Source organism: Macaca fascicularis, chromosome 8 (assembly GCF_037993035.2).
Source record: "Macaca fascicularis isolate 582-1 chromosome 8, T2T-MFA8v1.1".
Lineage (NCBI taxonomy): Eukaryota > Metazoa > Chordata > Mammalia > Primates > Cercopithecidae > Macaca > Macaca fascicularis.
The window spans coordinates 151,997,387-152,021,295 of record NC_088382.1 but is presented as its reverse complement, the minus strand read 5'-3'; the positions used below and the strand labels follow the sequence as shown (position 1 = coordinate 152,021,295).

The window sequence follows — 23,909 nt, the reverse complement described above, 5'->3', positions numbered from 1 at the left end:
TTTTTTGTTTGTTTGTTTTAAACCATGCAGAATTTTTTTTGTTTGCTTGCTTTTATAAAAGCTGTGACTTGCGTCAGTCTTTCCTTTTATAGTATTTTGATTTTGAGTCCTACTTGGGAAACTTTTCCCTACATAGAGGTTAAAGGAGAATTCATTCTTCTGCCCATGCTTTCATTGTGTTGTCTTTTCTGCATTGATAGCCGTGATCCATTTGGAGTGTATTCTTTTTATTATGTGAGGTATGAACCAATTTTTTTTTCCAAATGTCTAAGCAGATGTCTCAGCACCATTTACGAAAAAGTCCTTCTTTGATTTGTGATGCCGCATTTATCATATACTAAATTTCCATATGTACGTGGGTCTATTTTTAGACTTTCTTCCTTATTCCATTGGTCTATTTATATTTTCATGCACAGTTTTAATTATAGAGGCTTTCTAGCATTTTAATAATAGCGATGTAATTCACATATCCTAAAGTTCACCCTTTTGAAGCGTATAATTCAGTGAATTTTAGTCTATTTACAGTGTTGTACATTCATTACTATCAAATGCCGGAATATCTCCATCACCCTGAAAAGAAAGCCCACATATATGAGCAGTCACTCCCTAGTCCCCCTCCCCGACCCCGGCATCCGTCCGTCTGCTTTCGGTTTCGGTGGATTTGCATCTTGCGGCCTCTCGTGACAGTGGAATCACACATGTGTGGTCTTTGGTGTCTGGCTCCTTCCGCCTCGCACGGTGCTTTCAGGATCCGTTCCTGTTGTAACGTGTGTCAGGACTTCACTCTCTAGGACTCTGAAAGTCCGCAAGTGTGAGCCCTTTTTGTCTAGTGTTTTCCCAGTTATTCTTGTGTCTTTGTTTTCCTAGATGAACTGCCTGTGATGAACTGCCTGTCAACCCGTCCAGCTCCATAAAAACGCATGTTGGTATTTTTATTGCGATAGGAAAACTGACATCTTTGTGATACAATCATCCTATTGAAGAACAAGGGAAAGCTTTCTATTTGATCAATTCTAGTTTTCTGAACTTTAAAATACTTTAAAGTCCCCTTGAAGAGATTTTTCCCATTTCATGTTAAATTTATTCCTAGGTATACTGTGTTCTTTGTTGCTGTTGTAAATGGGTTTTTTCCTACCATGACCGTCTCAGACTGGTTTCTGTGTATGTGAAGGCTGTGAATTTCTGTATGTTAATTTTATATCCTGATACTTTACCAAGGTCTTTCATTGTTCAGATTTTAACATTGTTTTGCTAGGGTTTTCCAAGTATACTGTCATATCATTTACAAGCAGAGAGAATCGTGTTTCATTTCTTTCTTTGTTTTTAATGTCTTGTTGATCTCTTGTTTTACCTGCATTGGCTGACACCACCAGAACAGTGTGGAATAGGACTGGAGATAGCCGGCACCTTTGTTTCCTTCTTGATATTCGGGAATTGTTCCTAGTGTTTTTTATTAAGTAAGGTGCTCATTTAGGATGAAAGGTTCTTTATCATTATAAGACAGCTTCTGTGTTTTCATCAGGAATGAGCATTGAACTCTGTTGATGCTGTTTTTAACATCTGTGGAGAAACTCACCAGCTTTTCCCCATAGGTTCCTTAGGTTAATATGGTGTAGTGCACTGATGAGTGTCCTCTTGTTGAACTAGCCTTGCATTCCTGGGAAAAACAAGCAGAGGGGTTTTGGGTTTATTTATTAGTGTTTTATTTAGTATTTTTGCATAAATATTTATAAGATGTTCATTTGTAATTTTTTCTTTTTCTTGTTTTTAGGTTAGGTTTATTAGGTTTTGGTGACATGGTCATACATGCTTCATAAAAGCAATCAGATTGGGAGGCTGAGGCAGGTAGATCACGAGGTCAGGAGATCGAGGCCATCCTGGCTAACACGGTGAAACCCCGTCTCTACTAAAAATACAAAAAATTAGCCGGACGTGGTGGTGGGCACCTGTAGTACCAGCTACTCGGGAGGTTGAGGCAGGAGAGTGGCGTGAACCCGGGAGATGGAGCTTGTGGTGAGCCGAGATCACGCCACCGCACTCCATCCTGGGTAACAGAGCGAGACTCCATCTTAAAAAAAAAAAAAAAAAGCAATCAGAAAGTTTCCCTTCATTTTCAGTGCCCTGGGACAATTTATGGCACATTGGAAACGTTTGGCCAAATTCCTCTGCAAAACCGTCAGCTGCTGTAGCTGCACAGTCTTGAGTGTTCCTGTCCATGAACATGGTAGGTCCCTTCACTCATTTCCATGTTCTTCACTTTCTTTTAGTAATGTTTTGCACTTTTCAGTGCTTGCACCTTTTACAGTTATTCCTATGATTAAAAAATAATTTCCAGTGAGTTTTAATTTTAGGTTTAATTTAGAACTTTTGGACGTAATTTTAAAGAAAAGTTACCAGATTAACAGGAAAACTTGTTGTGTATATTTTGCCCAAATTTCCCAAATGTTAACATGTCCCTCATTTGGTTTATTCTTTCTTCCCCTCTCTCTGTCTTTCTCTCTGTCTTTCTTTGTTTGTGTGTGTATATATATGTATGATTTTTCTCAGAACTACTTGATAGTGAGTTGCAGACGTGATGCTCCTTGATCCCCAAATAGACAGTGTATATAGCTACAGCACAGTGATCCAGATCAGGACATTGACATGGATACAGTAGGCTTCTCCATTCTAAAGGTCGTGTTTGTATTCACAGGAAAAACCTTTTGAATTGTGTTCTTTTTAGCAAAACGTCCTTTCTAGTACCATGAAATCCCAGATCCTGTGTTGGTTTTAGTGATTGTCTCTTTAGCCTCCTTTTATTTCAAACAACACCTCAGTCTGCCTGTCTTTGAGGACATTGACATTTTGAAGATGGCTGGTGAGTTCTTCTCAGTCTGAGTGTCTCTGCCGTTTCTCACAGTCACACACTTTGGGCAGGAAGATCACGGAAGTGATGTTCTTCTGTGCATCGTGTAAGAGGGATACGTGGTGCTGGCTTGTCCCATGGCTGATGATGCTGACTTAGATCATTTGATTAAGGTGATGTCTACCAGCCTTCTCTTATGTAAAATTATTTTCTTACATTTTTAATTAGTAAGTATCTCAGGGAAGATCCTTTGCGATGATGTAAATATGCCGCTATTCATCAAACCTTCACATACTAGCTTTAACATCCGTTGGACATTTTACCAGAGTGAATGATTATCCTGATGGTTGCTGGTTCCGTCATTCCTTCCACAGTTATTAGCTGGCTTTCTACTCTAAAGAAAAGCTCTTCTTGTTTTTTTCCTACTTATTCATCTGTAACTGTGTGAACTGATGGATTTTTATTTTATTCAATGAGTTATACAGTTCTTATTTATTTTAATGCTCAGATTGTCCACATTTGGCCAGGGACAGCCTTTTCAAGCTGGTTCTTGTGTCCTTTTGAGATGCCCCTCCCTTTATTTGAGCTTTTCCTTACTCTTTTGCATAACAGCATGCTCCGTGCTCCAGACTTATACTTTCCTGGCTGTAGCCCTGGAGTCAGCCATTTCTCTAAGACATCTTAATATCTCTTGCTTGCTGTCGGTGAAGAGTGGTATTTAGGAAGCAAGAGCTCTGTGCTGGGTGTGTCCATTGCTATGGGGGTGTGTAGTGTCTCAGCCCTCTCAGTGGACAAAGCTAGGGAGTAGCTGTCTGTCATGTACACACTCAGCTATGTAAATGAGTGTGCCTGTGTGATTATATATACCCACACACATCTATATCTGTATTTCTCTGTGCATCTTAAAAACTATGAATTCACGCTGACTCCTCCAAGTTCTAATCGAGCACCACTGCTTGGCGAGTGAGCGCGGGAGTGCTCAGTGTGGGGGGTAGGATGATGAGGACACGCTCCTCTTCCTCCGTAGCTCGTGGTCCAGGGGGGAGACTGCCGTGAGGGCAGACATCAGGCCCTAGTGCTGGTACAGGGAGAGCACCTGGGAACCCTGAGTGTGGAAGGTGGGGCAGTAGAAAGCATTGCGGCCATGGGATGCCAGGCACCTTATTCTAGATCTGCTTTGTCCCTGTGACCTTGATAAGTGATTTTCCCTCCCCAGGTTTTGTTTTCTCATTTTAAAAATTGAGGTTTCACTTAGAGGATTCCTGGTACAGGTGACTCTTCTTCCTCACCTGGAACCATGCTGTCTGTCATCACTCATCGTCCCCTTTGATCCCCAGACAGGTCCTACACATCTCCACGAGACTGTGGTCTCACGAGCAGGTGTGGCCAGATGCAGGGCACCATCTGTTGGGCATCCCGGTCTCATGCGAGGGCGTGCGTGGTCTTCACCCTGATGTCTCTGGGTCGGTTGGCTTGCAGAGCACCCTGAGGGCACATTCATGGGTGGGTGCCATTTTGGTGGATTCTGTGCATAGTGGGCAGTAGAGGGGAGGGTGGTCCAGGGGACATCAGTCACAGCTTGAAGGCTCCTGTGGGGACCAGTTCGTGGTGTCTGGCCCATAGGGTGAGTGGCAGGCTGGGCGGCTCAGGATTCCCTGGGAACGCCTTCTTCAGATTGTGTTTTCATGTTCCTACAGGGACCAGTGGACCAAGAGGCCACATTGAAGGGGCTCTGTAGGGGCCGGTGAGAAGCTCAGGGTGGCCTAGGCAAAGGGTACAGTGGAGCCAGGCTCATGGGGCTGGGGAGGGGCACGAGGCCCCTGTGCACCCTGAATTGGAGCTTTAACCCACATCTCTTCTCCCTCTCCTCTCTGGTTCCTGCCGAAAAGACCACGTCTCCCCAGGCCACCTCCACCGGTGATGGAACCGTATGACATTTTCTTACAGAGGGCAGGGCCAGCAGCCTCCACACTGAGCTGGAGGAACCAGGAAACAGGATCCAGAGGCTCCCCGCTTCCTCACCACGCCCTGCTGTTTCCTCTGGGCCATGTGGTCTTGGGATGGCTCTCCCTGTAGGGCCATCCCTGGCAGATACCAGTGCACAGGGAGCCACAGCCCTCACACAGCCACGTGGGGAGATGACAGAAGGTCCTCTTCCTTGCTGGTGGCTTGGAGACTGGTCTGTTTGAGCATAGCATGGTGGCTGTGGGCTTCTGGGGGACCAGGACCCCTTCTAGGTGTCTATGCATTAGGGTGGGGCCAGGGACCCAAGTGTCCAGAGACTTGAAAGTTGGGCTTTGAGTTCCTGCCTGGGACCTGAGAATGTCTCACATGTTTCATCTCACTGGTCTTCATGCCCACCCTCTGAGATCTCCCTTCTTGGTCCCATTTTACAGATGAGGAAACAGATTCAAGGGCTGGGACTCGCTGGGGCACAGCAGGCTAGAGAGAACCAGCTAGAGGCTGAGCTGGGACGTTTCTAGGTCTTCTGCTCCTGGACTGGGACTGTGCTGTGGTGTGAGTGTCCCCTCCACAGCTCACTGAAATCCGGTCACCATTGTGACGGTATGAAGAGTGGGATCCCTGAGAGGTGACTGGGTCGTGGTCACTGCCGTATCTGGGGGTGGGCTCCTGATGAGAGGAAGCGCCGGCCCCCGCTTGCTCTCGGCCTCACGTGCTTGTGTGCTCTTCCACTGGAGGCCCCTGCGTCTTGGACTTCCCAGCCCTCAGAACCGCGAGCTGAGGCCATCTCTTTTCTTTACAGACTCCCCTGTGTGTGACATTCTGTTACAGCAGCAGAAAGTGGGCTCAGACGGTGTTCTCTGCCTTACACTGAATGCTTTTAGGGATTATACAGAGAAGTCTAAAGAGGCCGAGAATATCCAGGGCAGGGAGGTGACCTACTGCTGTCAACATGGGTCTGTTGAGGCCAAGCAAGGGAGTCAGCTCATTCATGGTGGGAGGACAGCTCCAGCAGCAACCCCTGAGGCCACAGCTCCGCTGGGGTCCTGGGCCTGTCTCTTGCCGCCTGGGAGTGGGATGCCAGATAAGGCGCTCTCTTTCCCTGGGACTGCCCCTTCCTGTGCCGCTGTCTGATTGCTGCCTGTGGAGAGGCTGTGTTACAGGTGTGGTGAAAGCTGCGTGCCGGGCAGAGGAGCTGCAGCATGGCCACCTGTGGAGGTTCCCAGTGGGCAGCTGCCCTGCACAGCAAGCTCTCCTGCTGCAGGCGATCAGGGCGCCTAATCCATCATTCAGTTTCTCCTCTTGAACTTTGCAGTTTCATTTTGCCCAGGAAAATGGTTTCCCCCAAAGGGCAGGCTTCGGGGAGCGGAGGTTTGCGCTGTGGTCTCTTCCTGTGGTGGGGCGGGGCCGAGGGCTCCGGCGGTCTGCAGCGGGCGCTCGCCGTTGTGGTCTCTCCCTGTGGTGGGGCGCAGCCGAGGGCTCCGGCGGTCTGCAGCGGGCGCTGGCCGCGGTCTGGCCATTGATCTAGGCGTCTGCTCCCTATGAACTGGCAGCTCCCTCTGTCTTTTCCAGCCTTGTCTGTGGAGCTCGCCTGAGGCTCACTGAGGGAGTGTGAGGGCAGCATGCCCGCCACTGGCCAAGGGCAAGCCCGAGCCTGAGCTCCCTGGGAGCGAGTTCAGCTCCACCCCCGTCACCGTGTTGTTTCCCAGAGGACAGGGGAGGCTGGGGGCTGCAGAAAGCCCGTGCGTGAGCAGCCCAGCTGGGGCCAGAGCCTGCCCCAGGATTCACTCCGCCACACTGGGTCTGCAGGTGGGCACCGTGGAGGCCACAGGTCGCCCTTGCCCTGGCCCCTTGTCCAGGTGTGGGCCCTGGGCTGCTTTCTGTGCCCTCGCTCCTGGGAGGCAGCGCCACTTCCTGCCGTTGCCTCTGTTGCTGCATGTCCCAGCTGGTGGCTCAGCCCTGGGCTCGCCCGAGGAGCCCGTCCCTGCATTCATGTCCTCCAGCCCGAGTTATCAGGGGCCTCTGGTGCCCCCACTGACCAGGCACATCCAGTCAGCTGCCCTCATCGTTTCCTCCCCCATGGGACAAGCATGATGCCACTTTCCTGTCTGTCCCTGTTTGGAGCACAGAGTCTTCGAGAGCAGGCCAGGTCTGGAGCTGCTGTGTCCCCGCCATGGTGCTCGGGTCAGAGGTTCGGAGAACGCATGCCCGAAGGTGAGGGAGGGACTGCTGTCCATTTGACAGATGAAAAAACCAAGGGCGGGAGAGCTGATGCGACCTCTGTGGGGCCTGGCCCTGCGAGCGACCTGCTCTCAAGCCAGGCGAAGGGGCTGGGGCTGTTCTGGAAGCCCCGGCCTGGAGAACACTGTTCCCACCTGCTGGGGGAAGGGCGGCCCAGTCTGGATATCCTCTGTCTGTGTGGGGCCCGGCCCCCTGCCTCAGAGGCCCTGTTGGGGAGTCTGACTGAGGGGCTCAAGACCCACGCACTGGCCCCACAGCCCAGGAGTTGGGGACCCAGCCCCACAGTTGGGGCTGGGAGTCTGGTGGGCAGTTGGGTTGGCCTGCTGCCTGGCCTCCCCTCCTCCTGGGCCTGGGTGCTTTGTCCCAGGGGCAGGCTGAGTTGCCAGGGTGGTGGCACGCCTGAAGTGGGTGTTCCCTGGCACTGCCACTTCCCCCGGCGCCCTGCAAACAGGATCTGGGCAGTGCAAGGACAGACGGCTCCCTTCAGGCTGATGGGGGCTGGGGGCCCTGGGAAGAGCCGGCGCCAGCCTGAGGGGCACGAGGCCGGAGGGGCTGGTGGCTGGCCTTGGCGGGCACGGAAGCAGCTTGGTAGGAAGCCTTCTTGGGAGCAAGTGGGGCATTGTCCGTGGCCCCCGTCTGGCCTCATTGAGGCAGCCCTGGGGCTCGGGCCATTCTTGGGCAAAACAGCCTGGCAGCCTCTGCCCACCCCTCCGGCCTGGCCCTGCTGCCAGCTTCCGCCCAGCTGGGCTGCGAATGGCTTCTGCAGCCCTTGCCCAGGCCCTCAGCCACATCTGGCTCATCCAGTGCCCGCTCTGCCCTTGCCACACTCCCCCAAGAGACTCCATGTCCCCCTCAAGCCTCGTCCCTGTTCTCTGCCACATCCCCTCCTGGCCGTGCCTCTGGCTGCCCAGCCCTCCCTCCTCTGAGTGCTGGCCCTGGCTGGGTCCCCTGCCCGTGTGCAGCCCTTATGCTGGCCTGCCTTCTCCTGGAGGCTTCGGGGGCACCACCATGTCCTGAACTCAGCAGAGTGTTTTGGTTGGGAAGGCCTGGCTCCCTCTGTTGCTGTGCCCAGGCCTTCGAGGCTGCATCCCACAGTGCCCGGCTGCTTTCCTGGCTTGTGTGCCACGGCCCTTCCCTGCACCCACCTCTCTCCTGGGAGGCTCTCGTGGTATCAGGGTGAAGTCCCACCTGAGCGAGCCAGCATGCCTGGGCGCTGACCCCTCCTCCTGGCAGGGCAGCTGTGCCAGCTGTGGTTGGCAGTGCGCTCCTGCTGGGACAGGAGTGGCATGCTGCGGCCAGGGGGTCTGAGGCCTTCTGGCATGTTTCATGCCCTGCACTGATGGCTGGCTGACCCCGGGCCTTAGTGTCCTCTTCTTGAATGGGGTTATAACCCCTGCCTCACAGTGTCGTGAGGATCAGCATTGCTCACAAAAGTGAGGCACCTGGCCAGGGCCTGCTGAGCAGGTGCAGGTGAGGCAGGCAGGCTCTGGGTGGCCGGGGGCCAGTCAGATTCTCTTTTGGGGATTTCCCCGGCTCCCCTGTGAATGGGACGCATGGGAGCACCTCCTCATGGACTCGAATGGCATCCAGCGACGTGAGTGGTGCCGAGTCTCAGGACACTGGCTCAGCACCTGTGAGGGCTGGGCTTCTCGTTCTTTCCCCCTCAGTGAAGGGTGGACCGACCCTGTGGGGGTCCTTGACTGGGGACAGGAGACAGGGTTTCTGATCTGGCCTGCTGGGACATGCTGAGGTCAGGGCAGGGCTGGGGTGATGACGCACTGGAGCGGGCCAGCCCTGGGTGAGGACGGCTCCAGCAGGTGTGCAGCCTCCCCTAGGCAGGGAACAGGTGGGCGTCTACGTCTTACGGAGTGTGGCGATGCTCGGCCTGACGTGTGGTCAGCATCGGGCTCTGAGGTCAGGTGTGGGCAGGAAGGTCAGGACGGGAGCACCTGGCTGGCCTGGTGGGGGCATGAGCTGGCTGCGGGGTGGAGGAGCAGGAGCAACATGGGGGAAGCCAGGGCACAGCCTGGGCAAAAGCACGGAGGTGGGAGGCAGCCTGGGTGAAACAGGCAGAACCCCCAGAGAGCAAGGGTGTGGGGCAGGGGCGCAGCAAGAGCTAAGGCTGGGGCAGGACAGGGCCCAGCTCCCAGAGAGCTTGGGTGCCGGTGTGGGCACAGGGGCCACTGCTGGCTGGGGCAGTACTGGGGAGGGCTGGACCAGCGCAGGATGGGGGTTGAGTCGGACACTGGAGGGAAGTGGAAGCGTGGGGCACCTGGAGGGTTTGGGTTGGTACAGCTCAGTACCCTGTGGCCCCTTGTGGTCTCCCAGCGATGGGGGGCTTGCACCCACTGGGTTCCAGGTGTCCCCAGGGGTCCAAAGTGGCTGGCTGGGTGAGGCCGTTAGTAGGCAGAAGACACGTGTTCCCAGGCCAGCTGCCTCTGCCTGTGGTGACTCAGTGGCCCCTCCCACAGGTTGGCCTTTGTCTCTGAGTTGACTGAGCAGACACAGAGGTGTTTCATGTTCCCGTGTGCAGTGAAATGAAATTGTGAATTTGGTCAGGTGGTCTCTTTGGTGGTGGCTGAGCAGCTCACGAATCTTCACTCCCTTCCGCGTGCCTGGCCAGAGCAGAGGGGAGTTGGGCAGCCTTCCAGTGCCCACTGGGGGCTCCAGCTCTGATTCAGCTGAGCGCTTTCAGACTTGAATCCCTTCCCTCCTCCCATGAGTGCTCCTACCTCTCATGAGCCCTCCTCAAGCTTCCTGTGCTCCCCCTTGTCCTGAAACCCAGCAGACCCTGCCGCCCTTTGCAGTGATGGCCGCTGGCTGTTCCTCCTTGTCCTGAAACTCAGCAGACCCCGCTGCCCTTTGCAGTCTCATGGAGCCTCCGCCGTGGCTTTTGTGACCTCCGGTTAACATCCCCCCAACTTGTCCCCATCTCCTGTGTCATCTGTGGGGCCCTCTCTTCTCTCCATGGTGGCTTCTCTCCCTGGGAGTTCTCTTCCTTACAACTGTCCCTGCACAGTGGACTCCCCTTCTGCATCTAGCCCCACCTCCAGGGCTTTGGGTATCTGCCTGCCTGTGGGAGCCCCTCTGTGTTCATCCCTGCACACGGCGCCCCTCACTTTCTGGCACGAGGAAGTCAAAGCACTGTCCGCATGCCTTCTGGGCCAGAACTTGGGGCTTGTCCTTGACTCTGCCTGGGTTCAGTGCCAGTCCCTAGCTCCTCCCTCCCTCCCTGCCCAGGTCCTGGTTCCTGCCGCCACCTGCTCACTGCCCTGCCAGCCCCTCACATGCCCCCAGCAGCTTGCTCTCGATCCTGAAGCAGAGGGAGCTCCCCAAACACAAGTCTCATGTCAGGCCTGGCTGACCCCCCTCAGTGCCTCATCGTCATTTTAGATGATGGCAAGTAGTACCCTGTGCTGAGGACCCCCTTGAGCCACTTTCTTGGGACTGCTGGACCCTCCCCACCTGGGGTTTGAGCACCCCTCCCCGAGTTCTCTGAAAGCCTCTGCAGCAACCCTCGCCCAAGACGGCTTGTGCTGGCTCCTCCATGGACGTTCATGTCCTGAGGCCAGGACAGGCCTGCTCTGCTGGTGTGGTGGCACTGGGGCACAAAGGGTGTATCTGTAGGATTGGGCCATGCCCTGCATCAGCTGTGTCTCCCTGTGGCCTGTATGGCCACCTGGGACAAAGCTAGGTGCTCTGGGGTCACCTCCCAGGGATTTAAGGAGAGCCCTGGATGCTCACCTGGCTCTTGTCTGCTGAAGGCATACCCCCCCCAACAGCCCTCCCCTTGATTCCAGACAGGTCTTTCTAGATGATGTTTCATTGGAATTTTACAAATTAAGGTTTAATACTTTAAAATTACACGTGCATGTAGTTTAGAGAGTAAATGAGTTAAATGAGTTGTACAAAGTTAATTAAGAAAAACAGTCATCCCCAGTCGCCCTCCATCCCCTTTCCCAAACTCATCTATGTCTGATTCTTCTAGTAGATTCTTTTGATGTTGATCTCTAAATAATAGACCTCTATTGCTAGTTGATTTTTTAAATGTTTACGCATTATCAGCTTGCAAGATGAGGATTCAGGTCTGTCTGCACACACAAGTACCTGCTGTCTCACAGGTACACACAGGCACACACATGCACACACACACACCCAGGGGCATGCACACACGTATGCACGCACACACGTATGCACGCACACACGTATGCACACACTCCCTGCTTCCCCTCCTCCCGGTGTAGCTGCAGTGCTGTCACACTCTCAAGGAGACCAGGGCTTTCCTAATTAGAACCACATGTGCTGCTGGAATCAGCCCAGTCATAGGAAACCGGGATGATTTTCTTCTCTGCTCAACCTTTGGTTTTCCCTAGAGTTTGTAACTGCCTTTGTTTGCCTGGTGTTTTTTGTACTTCTTAGGAGCCTGAAGCCCTCCTCTAGCTCTCAGTCTCACGTTCCTTCACATCAGCAGTTCGGCTTTTGTCTTCTTGAAGAAGTCTTTCTAGAACGTTCTCCTGGGGCCCTGTCAGAGGGCTGCCCTCCTTGCCTGGGCACAGCTTTTGCCCTGGGTCCCCTTCAGCTTCCTCTGGTTGCAGGCGGTCCAGGCTTTCTTCCCTCCTCACGGTTCCTGGTTCTGGCAAAGCTCACCCTCGAGTACCTCCCCAAGAAAGCATGTGTGGAGGGGTGGTCTGGGGACCCCGGGCATTGGAAATGGCCTCCTATGGCCCTCACACTAGTTCTCCCCGCACTGGAGCTGTGGGGATCTCCCCAGTCACCGTGGCCTCTGGTGCTGGATGTGGGACTTGGTTGCCTGTGGACAGTCTCCTTGTCTGGGTGTCCCGAGGTCTCCCGGGGCGTGAGGGGCCCCTACCCAGCTTGAGTGAGCTCTGGCTGGGATCAGTGCGAATGCTGTTCCTGACCATTCTCTTCCCCTGGCTCTCCCGTCCTTCTTTCTGAAGCTCCCCTTCCTCCGATGGAGAAGTGCCTGTGCAGGGACTCCCCGTGTCTTCGTGCTCCGGTTTCTGGAGGCCCTTGCTCTGCCTGCCGCTTCTCCGGAGCTCTTCGCTGCTGCTCCCAGTGTTGACTTCTCGGTGCTCCTCTGTGTTCTCTGAAAGTCCCTTTCTTGGCGTCCCGTTCCTGTGCTGGGGCTGTGAACACAGCCTTTGTTATCTGGGCTCGTTCCTTTGAGGGCCGTACAGAGAACATAGGCGTTGGAACCAGACTGCCCGGGTCTGAAGCCTTCTCCACCCGTTACCAGTTGGGGGACCTTGGGCAAGTTACCTCACCTCTCCGTGCCTCAGTTTCCTCAGCTGCGAGGTAAAGGCAATGGTGGCCCCAGCTTAGAGGGTTGTGCGGATGGATCTGTGCGAGCGGTAAAGCGCCTCTGTGGTTGTCGCCATGCGCCAAGTGTGAAGGAAGTGCCGGCTGCCGCGCTGTTCCGTGTTGAAGTTTTCTCTTGGATAGTGTCTGTTTCCTCCACGCTGTGTTTCCCGCGTGTGTCTTGGGCTGTCTTCCACATCTGAACTTTTCCCGATGAGGCCCCGACCCGTGTGCGGAGCTCTCTGCTCGCTGGGTTGAGACCTGCCTCTCACTCGGGGCTCCTGGAATCCCACCCGCCCTCGGAGCCCACCCTCCCCTGGGGCAGCAGACATCTCCTGCCTCCTGTCTTCCCCTGAGACCCAACTTCCCGCCCACCTCCCCATTCCAGGCAGTGTGGAGAGAGGGGACTGGGCAGGTACCTGGCATGCGAGGCCTGAGACCCGTGGAGAGAGGGGCTGAGCACCGCTCTGCCTGCCGCCTCCCTGCGTGGGGCTGGACGTCTTCATGTGCCCCGGGCGGAGCTCGGTGCAGCCGCAGCTTGCACCAGCAGCAGCTGTGAGTGTGGCAGTCCTGCTGGGCCGAAGGGTGCTACGCCTGTAGGGCGGCACCGCTGTCCCTGAGGGGTTTTGTTTTGGAAAATGCAGTGGTTTTTAATAAATATGTTCTCTGTGTTCACAGTAAGAGCTTTGTTATTTAAAATGAATTACTACGGTTTCAGAAGGGTGTGTTTGAGTTCCTAATGCGGTGGGTGTTGGTAGGTGCGATCCGCAGCCACCAGAGCTGTTTGGGTCCCGATTGTTCTGAGCAGGGCAGTGGGGCCCACTGGGGCCATGGTGTCCTGGTGCTGCCCTGCTCTGGGCGGGGCTGGATGGCACAGGCAGGCATCTTGCTCAGAGGGAACGTGGCGGTCACACCGCCTTCCCCAGCCCTAGGGACTTGGGCCTGTACTCAAGCTGGCGTGAGGCTCACTTTGCTCTGAAACCTGCCTTCACGGTTCAGGTGTTTATGTGGGAGGGTGGAGCTCTTGCCCTAAGGTGTTTAGAACTGAGTGTGGCCTGGCTGGCAGGCTCCATAGTGATAGCATTAGGGTCTAGGCCAGTCAGAAGCTGCCCGCACAGGGACCCCTGTATACAGGGAGGACGCTCTGGCAGTGTCTGGGCAGGAGAGCTCCTGTTGTCCTCTGGTCGTTTGCTCTGAGTCCCTGGAGCTGCAGCCCATGGGAGGAGTGGTTTGGGCAGGATGCCCAGCTCCCCAGGCCAGGGATAGCCAGTGCCCCTAGGATGGCACCAATGCCGTGAGTTACATGTTTAGTGCTTACTGTTCACCAACCGTAATGCGTATCTGATTACATCTCACAACAGCTCTAAGACACAGGTCCTCTTCTTCCCCTTCACAGATGAGGAAACTGAGGCCCAGAGAGGCCCCGTGGCTCTTGCCCAGCTGCACAGATTACACTCAGCCAGGGCAGAGCCACCCCGGGCCTCACCCAGCCCCGCTACTGTGGAGTGTGGCTCAGGACAACGGAGCTGGAGATGCTGGCGGGCTGTGTGAGCGCCGGGTTCTCAGCCTGGCCTGGGCCTGACTCACATGCAGTGGATGCTGTCCTGCCTGCATGGCGGGGGTCCTGCCTGCTTGGCGGGGGTCCTGCCTGCTTGGCGGGGGCCCTGCCGGGGCCCAGTGCTCCCAGAAGCCAGCTGGGATGCCGGCGGTGGGGGTTGGTCTTTAAGAGCCGGTCAGAGGGCTCACCTTGCTGGGGGTCCCTTTTGGGAGGGCATGGGGCACGCCTTCCTCAGGCTGTGTTTCTGTGTTCCTACAGGGACCTGTGGACCAAGAGGCCACCTTGAAGCGGCTCTGTGGGGGTTGCTGTTTGGGGGCTGGTGAGAAGCCTGGAGTAGCCTAGGGAATGAGTACAGTGGAACCAGGGTCCCGGGGCTGGGGAGGGTCAGGAGGCCCCTGTGCACCCTGAATTGGAGCTTTAATCCCCATCTCTTCCCCGTCTTCCCCCTGGTTTTTCTGTTTCCTCCAGCTCAGTGTGGAGGCTGCTGGCCCTGCCCTCTGTAAGAAGATGTCGTACGGATCCATCGCTGGCGGAGGTGGCCTGGGGAGCCGTGGCCCTTTTGGGGGACCTTCAAGACAAGGCTATCAGCCCCTAGGTAATGATAGTAGCTGGCAGTGGGGGCAGGGAGGAGGGGATGGCAGTGGGTAGGGTCCCCACTGTGTCATGCTGATGGCTATACACCAGTTCTGTTCTGTTGAGGAAAGTGGCCTGTGTCCTGAGATGGGGTGTGACTGCTGAGCTCAGGCGATTCAGGCCCCTGGAAAGAAAGCATCAGGAGTGGCTGTCCTGCGTGCGGGCAGACCTGAGTGTCCCAGTTCATGCTGGGCATGGAGCTGGCGCTCAAGAGAACCAAGCTGCTGGTGGGTGGTGCTCAGGGTGTTTGGAGAATGGCTGAGGGGATGCAGCATCTCACCTGGCCTTCCTAATGACGGTGTGGAGCAGGCGGCACTTTGCACTCCGTACAGAGGAGGAAGCTGAGGACCCTGGGGCTCATAAACCTCACCCCAGGGCCGTGCAGCTGGTGCAGGGCAGAGCTGGGGTTTATTTCTAGGTATTGCAGAGCATATTTCAGACAGGGGTGCACTGGGTTAGGATGGCAGCAGGGAGGACGGGTGCGTTGGGATAGGATGACAGCAGGGAGGACAGGGGCGCGCTGGGATAGGATGGCAGCAGGGAGGACGGGTGCGCTGGGATAGGATGGCAGCAGGGAGGACAGGGGCGCGCTGGGATAGGATGACAGCAGGGAGGACAGGTGTGTTGGGATAGGATGACAGCAGGGAGGACGGGTGCGCTGGGATAGGATGACAGCAGGGAGGACAGGGGCGCGCTGGGATAGGATGGCAGCAGGGAGGACGGGTGCGCTGGGATAGGATGACAGCAGGGAGGACAGGGGCGCGCTGGGATAGGATGACAGCAGGGAGGACAGGTGTGTTGGGATAGGATGACAGCAGGGAGGATGGATGCGCTGGGATAGGATGACAGGGAGGACGGGTGCGTTGGGATAGGATGACAGCAGGGAGGACGGGTGCGCTGGGATAGGATGGCAGCAGGGAGGATGGGTGTGTTGGGATAGGATGGCAGCAGGAGGACGGGTGCGCTGGGATAAGGATGGCAGCAGGGAGGACGGGTGCGTTGGGATAGGATGGCAGCAGGGAGGATGGGTGTGTTGGGATAGGATGGCAGCAGGGAGGACAGGGGTATGCTGGGATAGAATGGCAACAGGGAGGACGGGGTGTGCTGGGATAGGATGGCAGCAGGGAGGACGGGGTGCATGTGGCCATTGGTGACATCACTGAGTGCTCCTCCTCATCTTGCCATCACCACTTAGTGCCTCTCAGGCCAGGTCCTCTAGGATGACCTCATCCTTCCTGCCCACTGGGAGTGCTGGGCTGGTCTGGTCTCCTCCCACTTCTGCCTCCCTTTCCTCCTTCCCGCCCAGACCATTGATCCAGTGTCTGCTGTGTGCCAAGAGTTGGGCAGGAGGCAGAGAGACAAGTGAGTCCTGTGCCCTTGGGGGCCCGTGTTCTGACTGGGATGGTTCTGAGATCCTCTTTCTTGAGTGCTAGGAAGGAAATGACCCAGGGACTGGGACTGCCAGCCCAGAGGGGCGGGCCGCATGAGCTGAGGAGGTGAGGGAGGGCCCTTGGGGAGGGGGTGCTTAGTGGAAAGTAGAGGGGGACCCTGGAGGAGGCAGCCCCAGAAGACCTGAATGAGGGTGTCCTGGGAGGCCGGTGTGGATGGAGGTTCCTTCCATGGGCCAGGGGAGCCCGCGGGGCCTTAGGCAGGGCACAGTGTCAGTTGCTTGATCTATATTATGTTTAAAAATGTGTTCTGAGGGACACTGAGTAGACACAAGACTGCGCGTGTGTGCGCGTGTGCATACGTGTGCATGGGGTATAGATACAGGTTCAGATCTAATGGTTTGGAGGTGGTGAGCCTGACCCCCAGGCCCCTGCTCCTTTACCCTCCCCACTCCTTCGTCCTTGCACTGAGCTGTGTCTGTGCTGCATCTTGCCGGTTCTTCACAATTTTGCTTATGTGTGTGCATATCCCTGAGCTGTATGTTGCTGAGCTGTGCAGGTTTTGAACTTCCCTGGGCTCAGACGATTTGTGGGGCTCCGTGTTGTGCTACTTTTACACATCGTGTTCTGAGAGCCTCCACGTTTCACGTGGCTGTGGCCCCTTCGATTTCGTGCTGTATCATGTTGGGTTCTGTGAGCACACCGCGGCATCTGTGCACTCCTGCGTCTCAGGGATGCTGAGGCTGGCTCCCGTGTCCTCCCTCACAGCCTGTGCCCGTGGCCAGGGCCTCTGGTGGCACATGGTGGGGTGGCATTCCTGGGCCGGGCCACCTGCAGCTGAGCTGACGCGGGCCCCACCCAGAGCCCTGTTTGCTCCATGTCCTTGTCAGTACCCCGGGGTGTCGGACTGTGACGTCTTGCCAACCTGGTGGGTGTGGCTTGTCCTCTCTGGTTGGAATGGATGTTTCTCTGATAATGAATGGGATGGATCCCCTTTTCGTGTTTATTGGGCATGTGGGTCTTCCTGCCAGGGAGCACTGTTTGTCTGCTTTTCTCTTGGGTTTGCCTTGTGCTTATGGGTTTGCAGGCTTCCCTCCTGTGCTCTGGAGATGAAAGCCTCATCAGGTGGGTTTACACAGCCCGACCCAGGCCGGACCGGCTTCTCACTGGGAGGCCTGCTGGGAAGCAGAAGCTCTCAGCCAGGGCAGCCTGGAGTTGATCCATTATTCCCTTCGGGACTTGCACTTTTTTGTTTAGTAACTTCCATCACAAGATGATATTGCTGCCATCTTTTACTTCCCTCTGAAGATTGAACAATTTGTTTTTCATATTTAAGACTTTAATTGACCTTTGATTTTTGTTTATGGTTTGAGGTGGGATGAGTGTGGAGGGGAAACTGTGATGTCGTTTTTTCTCTGTTTGAAGAACAAATTGTGTGGACTGTTGAATTGCCTTTCTTCTGCAGACCTGCTGACAGCTCTGTGATAAAGTTTTCATTTGGGTTCTCTGGTCAAGTTTGCTTTTCATGTGCCAAAATCCACCTTAATTTCTGTAGCTTTACTGTAATTCTCAATCCTTTTTAGAAAAAATTGCCCTTCTCATTTTTCTACAGAAGTGTCTCGGGTATGTTTGACGGTTCGATGTTGACCATAAGGTTTAGGATCACCTGTTGCACCCTGGAGCTTTGACTGGGTTTGCCTGGCATCCCTGCGTCCGCGTGGGGAGACGTGACTTCTTTATCATTCTGAGCCATCCAGTCGGTGAACAGACACATGTCTTTATATTTATGGGGTTTTCTTTAATGTTTTTCAATGAAGTCGTATAACTTTCTCTATAAAGATCTTACGTATCTTTTCTTAAATTCATTTCAACAAAGTAAAAACTTTTTTTTCCTGCTGTTGTAAGTGGTACCATTCCGAATATTACATTTTCCAAATGCTTCTTGCTGGTGTGTGCACGCAGTTGTCTTTTTCTAAGAAACAGAGTTCAGACATTTTATTTAATTTTTGGATATTTTATGTTTAAATTTTCTAAATGTGGAAATTTTCAAACACATCAAAGTAGGCACAGACACGTCGCAGCCCCGGTGTACCTCAGCTTCCCCTCGGTGCTCGCGGCCAGTGTGGCCGTACATGTGCCCCCAAGCTGCTCCCCTGCCGTGTCATTCTGGAGTAAATCCCAGATAGCAGATCATCTCATCTGGTAATATTTCAGTGTGTCCCCAAAGAGAAGGACTCCTTTTATGTGTGACCAGATTTCCACTGTGACAGCTCGTTTGGCCGCCGTACCCAACCTGCAGTTGAAGTGCCGACGGCCTCTGGGAGTGTCTGTTTCAGAGATGCTGTTTAACCTGGAGCCTCCCGAGATCCCGTGCTACGGCTGACCCGTGCTTCTCCTTCGAGTGTGTCTTTGTCTCTGGCTTCCCTCTGTCTCTTTATTTCCCTCCAGGTTTATTTGTGGAAGAAACCAGACTTTTCCTGTGTGGTGTAATTGACTTTTGTGTACTGGTTTGTGTCCAGCCATGTTGCTAAACCCTTTTTATTGTAATGATTTGTCTGTGGAATCTTTTGAGCCTTCCCTGTAGATGGTGGTGTTTGTGCATAATGACAGCGTTTTCGCTCCTTTTCCAGTGCTTTCGCCTATTATGTGTTTCTTTTCCTGGCTGGAACCTCTACTGCAGTGTTGAATGGAGACGGTGGTTCTATTCTTGGTGAGTTTGTGGAAGAACAGGATTATGTATTCCTTGAACGTTTCTGGGATTTTGCTGTTAAACTATGCGGATCTAGTGTTTTCCTTTGTGGAAAGATTTTCTGACTGCCCGTTAATTCCTCTAGTTGTAAAACATTATTCAAGCTTTCTATTTCTTCTTGGGTCAGTTTTGCTAAGTTGCATTTTTCTGGAAATTCTACTGTTTTATCTAAATGTTCAACTTACTGAAATTAAATTGTACACAATAGCCTTTTACTGTCAGTTGTGACACTGGGGCACCCTCATGTAATGGTTAAGATGCAGATGCAGAAGCTGGCCTGCCCAGGTCCCAGCCCTGCCCGCCCTGCCTGCCCAGGTCCCAGCCCTGCCCGCCCTGCCTGCCCTGGTCCCAGCCCTGCCCGCCCTGCCTGCCCTGGTCCCAGCCCTGCCCGCCCTGCCTGCCCTGGTCCCAGCCCTGCCCGCCCTGCCTGCCCTGGTCCCAGCCCTGCCCGCCCTGCCTGCCCTGGTCCCAGCCCTGCCCGCCCTGCCTGCCCTGGTCCCAGCCCTGCCCGCCCTGCCTGCCCTGGTCCCAGCCCTGCCCGCCCTGCCTGCCCTGGTCCCAGCCCTGTCCGCCCTGCCTGCCCAGGTCCCAGCCCTGCCCGCCCTGCCTGCCCTGGTCCCAGCCCTGCCCGCCCTGCCTGCCCTGGTCCCAGCCCTGCCCGCCCTGCCTGCCCTGATCCCAGCCCTGCCTGCCCTGCCTGCCCCAGTCCCAGCTCTGCCAGTCACAGCGTGCCAGCCCTCCCTGCCTTGGTCTCAGCCCTGCCCACCCTGCTGCTCATGAGCTTTGTGAGCAAGGGTGGGGAAGGGGAGGCGAGAAGAGGCCTCCGGCCGGGTGGTCATGCGGATGATGCGTCGACACCCGTGAAGCTCGGGCAGGGCCGCTGAGGGCTGGTGGTGGCTGCTGCTTCTTTCACAGCCTCAGAGCCTCAACCACGTCCCCTTCCTCATTCCTGATATTCTGTATTTGCACCTTCTCTGTTTCCTCTTACAGTCAGTATCAACAGAGACCCGGCAGTCGTGTAGGTCTCTGCAGAGACGTGGCTCCTGGCTTCCGCCTTCTGTGCGTGCGAGTTTAAATCGTGATTGATTTCTGCTCGTGCTTTCATCATTTCCCTCCTGTCTTTAAGTTGATGCTGTTTTATTTTTCTGACTCCCAGATTGAATATTTACCACATTCATCATGAATATGGTAAATATTCGTTTCTAACAAAAGCATTTGAAATTAGAAATTTCCCAAGAAACTACTTTAGTTGAATGTCACACATTTTGAAATGTATAGTATTTTAAATTTTTGTTCAGTTCTAAATAACTTTCCATTATGATTTCTTTGTTTTGGAATTGCTTAGAAGTTTACTTCATCATTTTCAAATGTGCTTTTTTCTGGTTGTCTTTTTAAAGTGATTTCAAACCCGCTTACACATCTGAAAGAAAAGCACCAGGGTCGTCCGGGTTTGTTGAAAACTGTCGTGGCCGGGGCTGCTTCTGGGGTGCGGGGGCAAGCCTGGCTCAGTGCCTCCTTTGCTCCCCTCAGCTCTTGGCTTTCTGTGTGGGTGGGGCCTTCGAGGATCCTCAGAGCTGGGCAAGGCCTTCCAGGCAGGCCGGTGGGGCCTGGACGAAGTGCCCATGGGTGTAGGGTCAGCTGCATGTGCCCAGTCCCTGCTGTGTGCCGCAGTCCTGCCACCCTAACTGGGCAGCACCTTAGGGCCCTCGCGTCATCGTCACGTCATCTGGACAGAGGCAGCGAAAAACCAGCTAGTGAGTTGTCAACCCATAAATAACTCAAATACACAGAAGAAAGCTCCCCAGAGCTCCATGCAAACCGGCCAGGTCTGTGGGCAGCTAGGAAGTGTAGCTGTCTCCTCAGCGCACCTGCAGTGGTCAGCCTCACAGTAACCTGGCGGGGGAAGAGAATGTCAACACGCCCTTGGCAGCCTGGGGTGGGAGCAGGGGAGGGTGGGTGTGGGGTGCTGGGAGCAGCCAGCTTGTGGCAACCTAGGGCGGGAGCAGAGGCTGCTGGGAGGGTGGGCGTGGGGTGCTGGGAGCAGCCCCCTTGGGGCAGCCTGTAGCGGGAGCAGGGGAGGGTGGGTGTGGGGTGCCGGGAGCAGCCAGCTTTGGGGCAGCCTGGGGCGGAAGCAGGGGCCACAGGGTTGTGGGGGAGGGTGGGTGTGGGTGCCAGGAACAGCCAGCTTCAGGACACCCAGGAGTGTTCCTTCTCTTAGCCCAGCCATACTTCCTCTTGGACTCTGTCTCAGGAGATAGACACACAGGCAGAGGTGTCCAGCACGTGTGATTTGTGTGAGTGCTGACTCAGAAATGCTGTAAGTACCTGGCTTTAGGGAAACGATTGTGTTACAGCTGGGATAAAATTCGATGTGGGCATTAACATCACATTGTCGAAGGCCCTCGAGTGACCTGTGCATGTGCTGTGATTTGTGGAGAATGTGGTGCGTGGAAGAAGCAAAGCCACACACGCAGTGTTTGCTTGTGGAAGACAGCCGCCCACCTCCAGGGTTCATCGTGTTTATATCTGGATGCTGTGATCTTTATTTTTTTATTTATAACTGTCTGCATTTACATTTTTTCTGTAATTTGTGGGTATTCTATTCAAAAGCATACAGTAAAATCCCAGGCCTGTCCCTGCCATGTCTGGATTCATGTGGCTGGGGTGGGCAGAGCATACTGGCGTCTTGAGGGGCGTGGGGAGCAGTGTGGAGTAACGTGGGTGCAGTGGGTAGGACCTGGACTTGGGGTAAGGGGATTCAGTGTGGTGAGGTGATGGCGTGTTCTTGAGTGACAGCAGGGCCTGTGGTCTCTCTGGGGGCCTGTGGGACCCCTTTCTGAGCAGAGGCTGAGCTCAATTACCAAGTGCCTGGATCCCCTCACAGGCCATTGTCTGGGGTTTCCGGCCTGGAGAGTGTCTCTGTTCAGAGAGAGGATAGTGTGGATGCCAGGAGAGGGGCCTGCCGGGAGCTGGAGGGACCGGCCCTGCTCTCTTTGGCAGTGGGGGGGCGGGCATGCTGGAGGCTCACCTCATCAAACACTGAGAGGCGTCTGTGACTTGGGGCCCCTCCCTCTGTGACTTGGGGCCCCTCCAGACCTTGGCCAGTGCCTCTTGTGGGTGCCTGGTTTTCCTAGGGCAGCGTCTGTCTCCAGGCTGGCTGCTCCTCCCTGGCTCCCGAGAGGGTTGTCAGCTTCTGATTCTGATCCACTTTGCTGCACTTCTCTGCCCTGTGGAAACCTCCGCCCTGAAATGAGCCAGGCAGCTGCCCTCCTGTCCTTCCACAGGCTTCTCCCTCTTCCCCCCACCGGGCCCAGAGCTGGAGGGTGAGTGAGCCCCAGTCCAGAGCAGTGAGCTGGGCACTGGAGGCCGTTCCCTGAGTCTGTGTGGCCATAGGTCTGTCTCTGCCTGTGTAGTTTGGGCAGCGCTGTCTGGGGGCAGGAGAATGGACCAGGTGGCCTTTGGGACCTCTCCTACCTCCTGCGGGTCTGGTGAGAGGCTTTGGGGAAGTCCTTCCCTCCCCTCACGTTGGGCCACAGGGTCCCCCTAGAGGGACCCCGGGTGGGAGTGCACCAGGGCGGCCCCTAGTGTCACTTCTCTGAGGGTTGCATGAAGGGCCTTTTCCAAGAGCTGCTGCTTCAGGCGCTTGGCTCAGGGATGCAGCCCTGGGATGCAGCCCTGGGATCCATTGTGCCGACCTGGCCCTGGAGGCCACGGACGTGGCCGGAAAGCGCTTCCGAGCCAGCAGCATCCTTGTTACCTACTGGGACACGTCCCGGGAAGAACAGATTGCAGACAGGCACGCGGGTCCGGCTTCGGAGGCCTCACTCAGCCTGGCGCACATGCGTGTCTTTGGGGTGCTGTGGATCGAAAGGCACATCGTGGTTCTGGAGATGTTAAAATGCTTTTATAAGGTGCGTCTGAGGATCAGTGAATTTCGGTGAAATGTGTCCTGAAATGTTTTGTGAACAACGGAAAGAATTAGAGAAAATGATGATGCGTTCTGTGTAGGGCCCAAACGCGTGCGGGGGCTGGGAGCCGGAAGAGGTGGAGCGCGGGTCCCTGCCTCCGCAAAGCCGAGTGGGGGCAGCAGGGTGGCTTCGCTTTTCATCTCCCATACGCTACGGATGACACTTCTGTAAAATGCAGTAGAATGATTCTGAGTGCAGAGGTCGCAGCAGTTTCGAATTGCCTTAAACGATGCTGGAGCCGCACTTCCCATTTTGTACTTTGTTGCTGACTGGTAATAGCTGTCCAGAGCTTAATCTGTGGCTACCCCTGCAGGCCCAGGGGGTTGTCTGCTAGTCTGCAGTCACATTTCAGAACTGGTTCAGAGAAAAATCCGGAACACCTAAAGTTCTGAACTCCTTGCTGGCATTCAGCAGAAGGGAGATGATCCAGAGGATATAGCAGGCAGGGAGGGCTTCCTGGAGGAGGAGCCCTGAGTGGAGCATCTCGGGTCCTGGGCATCTGCTGTCCGTGCGTGGGCGCCTGGCACTGCCAGGAGCGCCCTGAGCTGACGGTAATCGTGACTGTCCCTTGCTGTCCGTAGAGTGCGCTAGATGTTGGACCGAGTATGGAATCCGCCATTTCCCCTGCCCGTCGCCAGAGAGCAAGCTGCAGAACCCCTGTGTGGGGAAGGACGGGGAAGGTGATCTGGGGCCGGCGGGCACGCCTATTGTCCCAAGGGCCAGGAAGCGAGGTACTTCACTCAGACGCTGGGTCTGGGGGGTCCTGGGAAGGTGGCTTGGAGATGCAGGTGCGGAGGAGGGCGGGGTCAGCAGGCAGGAGCTGCAGGGAGGAGGCTGGGGCCAGGAGGTGAGGGGCTTGTGTTCCCTGCCCCCCACCAGGCCTTCCCCTGAGTAGGGCCAAGGGTGCAGCCAGCCCAGACAGGCCACAGGGTGGAAGTTGCATGGTGGCCAGAGCTGGCCAGCCCTGTAGGGTCAGGACTGAGCAAGGCTGCTCCCGCGCGGGGCTTTGGACCTGCTCATGTGATTCCTCACCCCCAAGCCCGACCGTTCTTGTGCAGTGGGCTGGCGAGGGGTGGCAGGGCGCTTGGTGTGGTTTGGGGAAGAACAGGTGCGGTGACCTCTGCGGGTATCCTGGGGGGCTTCCCGCCTGCTGGAGAGGCCCCCTCCAGGTGCTTCTGGGATGCCAGGACCCTGGGGAGAGGCCTGCACTTGAGTGCTCCTCCCTGAGGGCTCAGACGTGCTGCAC

General features: G+C 55.3%; 1 protein-coding gene across 50 annotated transcripts in view; it reads left to right on the top strand.

Annotated features, from left to right (window-relative positions):
• TSNARE1 (t-SNARE domain containing 1) overlaps positions 1 to 23,909 on the top strand; it is a 140,378-nt gene that overhangs the window by 36,067 nt on the left and 80,402 nt on the right. For 32 of the 50 annotated variants that reach the window (XM_074000084.1, XM_074000082.1, XM_074000113.1 and 29 more), the window contains 2 exons: positions 14,394 to 14,520; positions 23,245 to 23,394. In XM_074000084.1, the coding sequence (XP_073856185.1) occupies positions 14,433 to 14,520; positions 23,245 to 23,394 (238 nt within the window). In that variant the 5' untranslated portion in view covers positions 14,394 to 14,432. Of the gene's footprint in view, positions 1 to 2,114; positions 2,225 to 14,393; positions 14,521 to 15,864; positions 15,921 to 23,244; positions 23,395 to 23,909 lie in introns of those variants that run through there. The other 18 variants (XM_074000118.1, XM_074000104.1, XM_074000101.1 and 15 more) reach the window with 4 other exon arrangements.